General features: G+C 33.4%; 1 protein-coding gene across 1 annotated transcript; it reads left to right on the top strand.

The window, feature by feature from the left end:
* Positions 1-9,581: 9,581 nt before the first annotated feature.
* Positions 9,582-9,974, top strand: LOC143605284 (uncharacterized). The gene has a single exon (XM_077081452.1). The coding sequence runs from the start codon at positions 9,582-9,584 to the stop codon at positions 9,972-9,974; it is 393 nt and encodes a 130-aa protein (XP_076937567.1).
* Positions 9,975-11,734: the final 1,760 nt, after the last annotated feature.

Raw genomic sequence — 11,734 nt, 5'->3', positions numbered from 1 at the left:
AAAAATGAAAATATTGTCAATAATTATTTAGAAAACCCTTAGTTAATATCGATTGTTAAAAACGGTACAATCGAGACTTGGACGATTTCGTGTAAATTTATGATATAAAAATATATATATATATATATACGATATTTGAACAAAATATTTTATTCAGATAATCGGTTAATAAGGTTATTATATTTTACAATAAATATATACTTTTTATTAAATAACGTCCATGTTTAGTTTAGAGAAATGTATTAGTTATACAACGATTGTTTGAAAATAAGTTGTTTATAATTATACGATAATTTGAAACATTCGATTCAGTTATGACTTTCTAAAATGATAGAAGTTCGTAATTTAATCATTACAATTGTGATAAATAAGACATGTGAGAACAAACGAGTTAAGTTTGGATACGTTCTTACTTCTATATGCGTTTATGTGTTAATATATTTTGTATTAAACATAGGAATCCAGTTATCATTGGATGACTGTTGTTAAGATCTTGCATCAATTGATTGTGTATCATCTCGTAGGTGTTAATTGTGCTGAGACAAAGGTAAGTTTCTCAGAAATCCCCATTGTTTTAATGTTTTTAAATAATTTATAAATGTTTTGGGGGAAAACACGTTTGGGTCAAAACACATTTTATTTTGACAACTGTGGTATTGGAATGACTTTAAATTTTACCAACATGTTCGGGTTGTCGAGGGAAAAAATCGAGAATAATTACCACAGCCTTATAATCATTAACTGTTGAACAGGCATAAAAATATCGATAGATCTATCGGGGTGACGCCCTATCATCACTGGTTGCGCCGGTGGGATAAATGATAAATATTTCGATTGTTGTACGCTTTGATTATAGATTTAAGGGAGTCATACATTTGTTATATTCCTAGCTAGTTTATAACTATCACAATTTTTAGAAAACAAAATGTTGAATTTTCGACACTTTCGTTACTATAGCGAAAGGGGGGGATCAAATGGTCTGTCATGGTAAAGCGAGGACCGGTGTGAAATTTAAATAATTTTTGCGTATAAAAATGAAAGTAGACCTTGGTCAAGTAAAGACAAGGTATCATTTTAAATTTTGGTCCAGTGTGGACAAAATGATGTGAAATATTAATCAAAGTGAGAACTTGTGTAAACCGGTTTTGTTTTGACAAAAAAAACTTGTGTTAAAACGATACTTTCGTAAAGCGAAGGAGTTTAATGGATTTTGTGGGACGAAGACTGGTTTCTATGTGACTTTTGGATTCGTGCCGATAAGGACGTATCAATATTTTAGGAAAGTCTTGCTTTTAAAATGTTGTTACGACTGTAAGTCGTTAATGCGATTCTTTCTATTTCAACGAAAGTTGACTTCGGGCCGTATGGACGAAGTGATATTTATGGAAATATTTAAACAAAGGAAAATCTTTGTTTTGAAATATAAGTTAAAAATTGAGAACTCGCCAACCATTGCGTTGAAGTATTTTAAACATGTTTTTCAGGTATAGAAAAAGCGAGTGCTTCGTGGAGATGATGTGGGAAAACAGGTGCAACACCTGAATGTTGGACTTACATTTTAAATAAACAGTGTACTCTAACACGTGTGATTTATGGTATTTGATAATGAATAAAAGTCCAACTTTTATGTGAATATGCTGTGCTTAATACTGATGGCTAAACGACGTCTGTCACCGCCCAAATTAGTTGATTAAGTCTTCTGCTGCTATATTAAGGTTTTTGGGGTGTGACAAGAACCCTGCATAACCAAGAAATCTCCGAATAGCTTTAACGTTGGTGGTGAAAGTCTACTAATAGTATCTATCTTTACCCGATCCACCTCTTTACCATCTCACGATATCTTTTGCCCTAAAACAATCCCTTCCGTCACCATTAAATGACACTTCTCCCAATTCAACATCAACTTCATTTCAACACATCTCTTCAACATTCTCTCAAGATTAGCCACATAATGATAAAAAGAATTACCGCAAACCAAAAAGTCATCCATAAAAGACCTCCATGGATACAATGCTGAAAGGTGGTTGGAGCGTTACATTGCCCAAACAGCATGCGGCAGTATGCATAAGTGCCATAAGGGCAAGTAAACGTCGTCTTCTCTTGATCCACTTGCAAGAGGCTCCAACATCTGATCGATGAACAGTAGAGGAAAATGGTCTTTCCGGTGGCATCGTTTAATTTATGGCACACCAACCCATGACCGTACGTGAAGAAATAAGCTTGTTCATTTCGTTCATCGCAACCGCTATACCCATTTTTCCGGGACAACTTGAGTCGGGCTCACCCATGGAGAATCTGAAATCAGATATATCATTCCGACATCCATCAACTTCAAACTTCTTTCTTGACAACTTCTTGCATGTTAGGATTAAGGCGCCTTAGATATTATCTTCACCATGTCATATTTTTAACCATTTTCTACAAGAAATCCTTTCTTTCCACCAAAATTCTTCAATTCGTTTTCCTTTTCATAGGCCTCTTCTTTAGCTTCCTTTTCTTTCCTTTCCTTTTGGCTTCAAGTTCAGCTTCATCTTGATTCATTTTTAATACAAACTCAAAATGTTCGTCAAGTTCCTTCACATTTTATCCACATGATCAAGAAAACATTTATAGCTTATTAAAAGTTTTCTCTTTCTGTTTCTTATTCTTAGCTCAAAAGCCCTCTTCTTTTCTATTCATTTTTGTTTTGAATTAAATCTCATTCCAAAACCTATAAGGTTTGAATCCTTGGATCTTGTCTTCTTATCTCTTACATCCTCCTTTTGATATTCTCAAAATGGTCATCTAACATGTTTACTTGAGCCGTTCATGTCTGGTTTCCACATCAGGTTTCTTGCCAAAATTTCATCAATTAACTCATCATATAAGTCATCAAGGGCACCTATCTATGGTTCATTATGTTGTGGAAATTCAGTCTTTTTCTTCAAAATTTCTCTGACCATGCTTTCTTTTTAAGGTAGTCGTTGCGGTTGTCTTTTATCTTTAGAGCATTAGCAGGATTATGCTCCCTTACAACATCATCACCAGGCATAAATTGCCTCAACGGAACAACATCTATAGGTTCCTCATTCATAGGAACATCTTTTACGGGCTCAGAAGTATCTGATCTTTTTCCTTTTCTTGCATGGTGGACTACATTTTCTAGCCATTCTTTTATAGTCTTGATTACTTTTTCAACAATAGCTTCTATAGTTTTCTCAACTTCTATATTTTCATCTTTTTTTATCATCCATTTTAAATCATTTAGAGATTCAAGGATCTCTTAAGGTATTTCTTCTTCACCCAGCATCTTTACTTCATCTTTTAATTGTTTCTCTAAATTGGCTTGTTCAAGCAGGATCTTTTGTTCTTTAATCTCATTCTCTATCAACACAAAGTACCAGAACAATTGTTCATACATTTGTTACATTCATAGTTCCAACATTGTCTTAGCCCTAGTTTTAGATTCATCTACATTTAGGAATTGATCCCCATATGTAGGTATAAAATATATGACTGGCTTCTCAAGGTTCTCATCAGTGACTGAAGCTTTTCTCTTTTTCTTTATTTTCTCTTGTGCTTCAGCACTTTCCGACTCATCAGTGTCAGCAGCTGAAAGAGGAATATTATTAATTTCATTAAAAAGTTCTTCCAACTCATCATCCATCACTCCTCCTTCCATAATCTCATTCTCACAAGATTCTTGAGATACATCCACATCCTCTTTTACTTCTATTTCATTCATGTCCACATCACTCACTACATCCTCCATCATCTCCTCATCAGTCTCATACTCAGCACCAATAAAGCTTATGGCACTCTTCCCCTGTTTTGGTGCATCTGAGGTCTTTTCAACATCAGGTCTTTGTAATTTTAGTGATTGAATCTCCTTAAGTGCCTTGTTTAAAGCTACTTCCAACTCTTTGTTCTTGAACTTCGTTGTGTCATTCTTCATGGTTAGCATAAAGTTCCTGGTGAGTAGATCAGCATAGAATTCTTGTGAAATGTAGGGTTATGTGGTAGAGGGTTCAGGTGAATGCGTTGGGGTTAGATGGAATGTTTCATGAATGGGTGATTGGGATGGGGAAATATGGGGAGCTTCAAGGTCTGGGTGTTGTAGGGATAAGGAATGATCTGAAGGTTCATGGGTAGGGGATTCATGTTGAGATGAGGTAGGTGAAATAGGCTGGTTAATGGGTTCAGTGATGAAGGTTTCTTCCATTGGTGAATGTGGGGTAGATAAAATATATGGTGATTGTGGTGGTATATGGTCAGGAGATATAGGTGGAGAATTAGTGTGAAATAAGCGATTTACATGCTAAAAACAAACTAGGAAAGGAAATCGGACAACGAATATGTGCAGATAGCCCAATGCGCCGAGCAATGGAGGTGATGGTGGCAGCCACGCGGCGCTCCGGCCTTAATATGATGAAATTTTCATTTTTGGCAATATAGGTCCTTGTAGTTTGAGAATTGGACAATTAATGAATCTTTTATGAAGTAATTAAGGAATAAGCAGTCTGTAGAACATGAAGGGCCTAAAGTGAACATTATAAACTTAATTACTTAAAAATACTTGATTTTTAATAAATAACAAAGATCTAAAATGTTTCCGGGTCGGGTTATAAACAAACGAATACGGTTTGAAAAATCCGAGATGTTACACACCAAAAACTTGTAAGGCCTCGACAAAGTAGTCTTCCTGTAAGAAATTGTGTTCACTACTTCTTGATACCCCATCTGCATCATACATCCCTTTACCATCCTCTCATCTAACTCAACAGGATCTGTCTCTAAGTCCCCAAACTCCAATACTCGTCTAATTAACTCTTCGGTAATGAAAATCTCTTTACCCTGCACCTTAGACTTTATCCGATCTCCAGCGTCCTGAGCATTCTTCCAGAATTCTTTGATTATCTGCTCGTACAAATCACACAATATCGTGATGGCTTTGTAGATTCTCGGTCTTTTTAGGAACGTCATCATCACCTTAAACTCTTTTACTTTCGCGTATCCTTCATTGAGATATGCCACTATGCTGTGCTTAGGATTAGTATTCTTTGAACCTTTAACCATCTGAAATCATAACATTTAAAAGATCAGTGTTAGACAATTTGATTAAACATACTATCCGCATAAGTATATTTGGCCGTATAATTCTAGTTGTCTGTATATCTTTTTCACGTATAAGTTTTTGACAAACGTATAAGTCTGCAAATCCATTTAAGTTTTCAAACTTATAGGTATTTTAACCATATATGTCTTTAGAAACTTATAAGTATTGTGAACGTACATGTTTTGAAATTTGAACTAACGAAGTATAAGTCTGTTAAAACTTATACACCGTATAAGTTCTTGTGACTTATGCGGCCTATATATTTATGCACCGTATAATTCATAAAACTTACACAATGTATAAGTTATATGCGTCATTTAATATTCCACATAACAATCTGTCCAAAATTCACAGATTATGAAAATTAACGTTCATGGAACTATCCTAATAATGTCGATTGATAATTGATTTACTTAATTTTGACATTTAAGCAAGTTTACTATATCAATTTCTTGCTAGGGTTTGACACCATTTTAGATCTGACAGGTTAACCAGTTTTAAACCCAATTAAACTAAGTATAAACTCAGTCATTGTCCATTAATGAAATACCAATAGATTTCAATAAAACCCCTTTGATTGGAGATCAGATTTAGTCACAAGATATCCGTCTCGTCATCCTGTACATTCAAATACACAAACTGATAATCAAACAATTCTATACATTGAATAGTTAATGTGGTGTGGAAATCACCAAGTTAACCAAAATTTTGAGCAGTGTGACGGTATAATCAGAGATCAAATCAGAGTAAAACTTCAGCGTGGGCGTGAGAATCATATATGTAGTGAATCATATGCGCTGTATAAGTTCAAATGTTATGCGGCGTATAAGTTTTATACATATGCGGCCCATAAGTTATGCTTCGTATAAGTATGAAACTTATACATTGAACAGTTCAATTTTCAAGATGTTTCAAAAATCGAACATGCACACCCATGTGTTTAATCAAGTCCAACTTAATGACCTTGATGAAACATTAATAACTTAATTTTGCCTATTTTTATGAAGAAGATACTATATAACAAGTCCAGATTAACCTTGTATATAACAGTTCATAGTTTAGCTTTATAACTTGATTTTGATTACGAAAACATAAGCTCGGTTCATTATTTCCATAAGATATTTATCAACAGATAGTATCCCAATCATCAAGAGTCGAAAATAACTCAGAAAAATAAAATTTTTTGATTTTTTTTCCTTTTTATAAGAAAAACAGTAAAGACAGTAAACAAATGAACTTCAAACTATTTACAAACATGTAAACAATTACATATTTTTGTGAGTTTGAGTAGGGAATCATATTGACCAAATTGTCCTTCCGTCATAGTTTTATTTTTAGCTTTATTATAACTGGTGTTAAGTCAGTCATTGGTATTGTTGTCCACTTAAACCTTCTAACAAATATTTATGAAATTTCTGTGATATGATTTAATAGTTCAAATTAAGCACGGATCATATATGGGCCTCACCTATCAGACATAATTTGTATATCTCATATAGTGAGTTTTTCATATGTATACTTTTTCACTATTTTCTTAAATTGATTAGCTATGACTCATGAAAAAAATAACAAATCAAAACAACTCAGAAAGTTACAATTTTCCGTTAAGATCGCTGTTTCTACACGTAGATAAAGTTTCATTTTAACAAATAAGAAGTTAAAGTAAGGTGAAGATGTATAAAGTTTTAACAATCAAGTCGGATGATAACATATTATCATGCTGAGAAAGTCCAAAACTTTATACGAAACACCAAAAAAATAAAGGAGAATACTTGGGTCTTAACCCTTAGATTGGTATTACTACACGCAGAGTGGATCCAAGACTTAAGCAAAAATAAAAAAAAAAGTAAAATGAATTTCTTTGCAAAATAAAACAAAAATATAGTTGAATTTCTTTGAAACTGACGTACGTACACAAAGCAATCTTTAAGACTTTTTTATTCTTTAAGCAGATTTTATCTAAGCTTCAAGATGTACATCCATTAGATTCGGCTGGTTTTTATGTTTATCATATACGTTTTCTTACTTGTTTTATTTAAAGGTCTACCAATATACTGATACATTTAAGCACTCAGCCTTTTTGCTTACTTTTTAACAGACAAGGGACCATATAAATGAGACTTTGAAGAATGAAGTAGGACACTTGCACCTCACTACATACACAGTTTTGTTCTATAGCAATCGTTCATCACTAGTTCTTGACTTGTAACACTTTTTACTTAATAATTTTGAGGCAGTGGGATAGTTTTCCCTCTCGAGGTTTTGTGTCAGAGACTCAATAGGATCAAGGGTTTTCCTTGCTATATCTTGAGCCATTTACTGCTTTATCACACACTGCTTGCAATATCCTGAAAAACACACTATCTCGTTTATAAAGTTTGATTACTAAATTACTTTTGTAATTTTTTTACCAAAACAGTTATAATGTTCTAAAAGTAATTAGTAGGAAAATGTAGGAAAATATTTGAGAAGTGTGAGACCTAGCTATTATAGAATGGGAGGCTGAGATTTGAGCAATCTATCAAACAGTAACACAACCACTACCATAGCCATATCAGATGTGACCATATGAAGTGAAGTTGACCTAATTTTCTAAAATATTATCTTTTATTTCATTATCCTTTACTTTTTAAGCTCCCACTCTTATCACCTTTTTAATTGACAAGAGGAAAAGAAATTTGACTTTCAATATTTTAATATGCATGCGTGCCTCATGTTCAACCAAAAATTAATTTAAGCTATTGAAATTAAACTCGCGTGTTTAGACAGGACGTAAAACAAAATTCTTTCAGCATAGTATTGTAGCGGAGACACCGTAGGAATTTGGTCGATATTAGTGTGCACGTTATAGCAAAACCCAAAATATCAAGGCGTTATATTCCCAAAAAAATATTGACATTCGTGCGAAGCATGGACAAAAACATCGATTTGCAGACAAAAATAAGTATAACAACTTTTCATAAACAGAGGACGGCGGGCCGTTATTTTTGAAAAAAAAACGGTTAAAATTATACTAGTGCGCAAAAAACAGATGTGAAATGATATGATTATTAGTTTAGGAAAAATACTAAAGATTAGTGATCATTAGTTTTGAGAAATAAATATTTTTAATAATGACCGACTCTTCCAAGATTAATAGGCATCTAACGGCAATCATATATGTCCCCACAACCTTTTACAATTACTCCATCAAGTAATTGTCGATGACTAATTCTCTCATATTGGTAAAATGTAATCAAATAACCTGTAAGACCATATTCACTGGTTATTTCAAACACTAACAACATAATCTAAAACATCTAAAAAGGTGTTGTTGGAACTTTTGCCTCTTTAAACTGTGTTGCATGTGTCACTTATCACTCGATGCCACCTGAACGTCATATCATCACTTCTTCCATCATTCATATCAATCATTCAAACATATGTTATATCCATAATCATTCACACTTTCTGTTTATAATTTTTTATTAAAATTAGATAACATGCATGTACAAGCCACGCACTAATAGTTCTTGTTGTGTTTGTAACAATATTTTCTTCCCTTAAATTATGCTTATGTACTTATTTGTTATAAGCATAAATGATGCAACATTATTACATTTCCACAAATGGACTTCAAATAAAAACTTATCTAATAATCACACTATAATTTATAATAATTGTTATAATTAAGATTTCTTCTTTTTAAAGTTATGGGTTCGAATCTCATTTATGTGTTATATTTAGTGGGGTAGCCAGAAAATTTTCCTTTAGGTTCAGAAATTTTCGAGGAACAAACAACCCATTGTCTATCACTAACGCTTGGGTTTTTCTATCCAGTTTGATTAAGTGGTTCAGGCGACACATAATAAAAATTGTAAATCTCATATTAAAATGCAAAAAATTAATGTTATGGCTTAACAAATTATTTTTAACTAAGTCTGGATTAAGGTTCTTTATGAAGGTTACAAAGGGTTCGGTGTTAAAGTTATACGGGTTCGATGTTGAAATTTCCACCAGTGCAAAGTCGAAATACATGAGTATATAACACCAAGTTTATTTTATTATGTACGGGTTTGGCCGAACACATTCCTTTACTTGCGTGCACCCCTGATTAAGCCTGGGTGAAGCACCACTTGGCTGATCATGCCTTATAGCGTCGAACCCTCAGTGGTTTTTAGGAATTTTAGCGAACAATTGCATTTTAAAAAAATAACATTTATTATATTTTCATTTTGGAATTAATCGATCTTTATACCTCTATTCTAATTCTGAAGGCCTTTAATGCATACCAATTAATCTACCATATTTACCAGCAATCATCAAAATTAAATATTTCGTTTCTCATACAAAACTAGCAAATTAGCAAAACCAATATTATTTCTTTCCATTCAAACCCTATACAATCACCGGCATTTGCCGGTCACCATCCTCACTCCCTTACTTATATATATATACACACATACCCTGATCACCAGTCTCATAACTAAACCAGAAATCCTCCAACATGGCCGGAAACTCCATCGATGTCAACAATAAGCGTGTTTCTGCCAACTTTCTACAAATTATAGCAACCCTACTAATCCTCTTTGGAAAACATGCAATGATAGTTTCCAAAACGTTGAAAAACAAATCTAGAGTTCCCACCAGGACGCCTAAGAAACTCATATCATCCATAAGTAATAAAGCGATGAAGCTGTGCCAACGCAAGAATACTGGAGAAGACGGTGTGTGGAGGAAGGAGATTCTGATGGGGGATAAATGTGAGCCGTTGGATTTCTCGGGTGTAATTTATTATGATAAAGACGGAAACATTCTCTCTGAGTGTCCTATGCGATCGCCGCGTGCAAGTCCCTTGCCGGGATTTGCTTCTACTCCGGTGATGTTTCAAGAGTTTTAGTAATGCTCGGTGTAAATGTTTATTTTCTGTTCATGAAATACTAGTGTTGTTTTCAACTTTAGTTGGGTATTATTGCTTCTCCTAATAATAAAAAGTTGAAATCATACTTTCTTTAGTTTCTCTTTTTCGTTTATATTAATCTTGTGGGACCAAATAAGTGTTATGTGTAAAGTTTAAATGCATTATTAATTTATTATTATTTAACAAGCCACATCAATTATGCCAAATATTATTATTTTTTTTTGAAACAGAGTTTTTTTCAAAATAAAATATCTTTCTAATAAGTTTATCGGTGCTGTATTAGTACCGATGGCAAACCGAACCAAATGTGACCAAACAGTGCCGGCAATATTAGAATCAATTCAAATTTTAAAAACAGTTATTTTAAAAAACAATAATAAGCAATTAATATAAACAACAATGAGTAAAACTTTCATTTAAATCACTTACGTAACAAAAAAAAAATAAAAAATTAAATAAAAAAGCCATTTAAAAAAAAAATAATTGAAGTATTTTGAAGAAAATGGAAAAATTAATTCATTCTTTTCTTAGTAGAAAACTTTTTAATGGAAATTATTTTTACCCAATAAAGAGTAAAAGTTAGTTTACATGAAAAGATATTCTTTTATAAATACTTTTCAAGCTCTTCATTTTAATAAATACTTTACATAAAAAGATATTATTTTATAACCCCTATTTATAACAATACAATATTTTGTTAGACAAGAATAAGAGAACAACTAACTCAAAAATCCCTTAGGTTTGTAAGTACAACAACTAGATCCCCGCACTTATGCCAAATTACACTAACAATCACCCCACTAATATTGTCACACCGATGAAGCTTCACATCTCATTAAACTTCAACCATGGCAACGCTTTTGTAAGGATGTCTGCTCTTTGTAAATCTCCCCTAACATGCCCCACCTTAATTTGTTTTCTCTCAATGCACTCCCGAATGAAATGATACCGCGTGTTGATGTGTTAACTTCTCCCGTGAAAAGTCGGGTTCTTCATCAAGGCAATTGCCGATGAATTATCCACCTTCAACGTCACGATTTCCTCCTTTTCTCTGGTCATCTATAAAAAAAAAACCTCGAAGCCATAAGGCTTGACATGCAGTTGATGTAGCTACCATAAATTCAGCCTCACACGATGATAACACCACAGTTCCTTGTTTCTAGGAAACCCATGATATCGGTGATATACCATAGTAGAAAATCAGACAGGAGGTGCTCAAATCATCATCCATATCCACCGCATGACTACTATTACTATACCCATGCAACATACTGTTTCCGCCTCTCGAGTAAGTAATACCAAAGTCTAGTGAACCTCTTAGATATCAGAGAATATATTTAACCACTTGAGCATGAGCTAGAGTTAGTGATTGCATGAACCGACTCGCATAACCAACCGAGTAGCTCAAATCGAGTCTCCTATGAGTTAAATACCTTAAACTTCCGATAATTTTTCTATAACCGGTCGGATCTACATTCGGATTTTCATCTTCCTTAGACAGCTTTAAGCCCGGTTCCATAGGAAATTTAGTCGATTTACATTCCCAAAGATTTGCTTATTTTAGGATATTTGTTGCATAATCGTTTTGCTTTAACGTTATCCCATGATCGCTTTGTATAACTTCGATCGCGAGATAGTAATGCAATAACCCGAGGTTACTCATCTCGAACCTTGACTCCATTTGTCTTTTGAAATTTGCAATTTCTTGCACACTTGTACCCGTGACTATCAAATCATCC

Source organism: Bidens hawaiensis, unplaced genomic scaffold, assembly GCF_021521415.1.
Source record: "Bidens hawaiensis isolate Kalapana, Puna unplaced genomic scaffold, B.hawaiensis_p1.1 tig00068888_1, whole genome shotgun sequence".
Lineage (NCBI taxonomy): Eukaryota > Viridiplantae > Streptophyta > Magnoliopsida > Asterales > Asteraceae > Bidens > Bidens hawaiensis.
The sequence above is the reverse complement of the archived record's forward strand: the minus strand, read 5'-3'. Positions and strand labels throughout refer to the sequence as shown.

Bases quoted from the DNA above. Each gene is read 5' to 3' on its own strand.
- LOC143605284 (XM_077081452.1), top strand. From the start codon at position 9,582: ATGGCCGGAAACTCCATCGATGTCAACAATAAGCGTGTTTCTGCCAAC.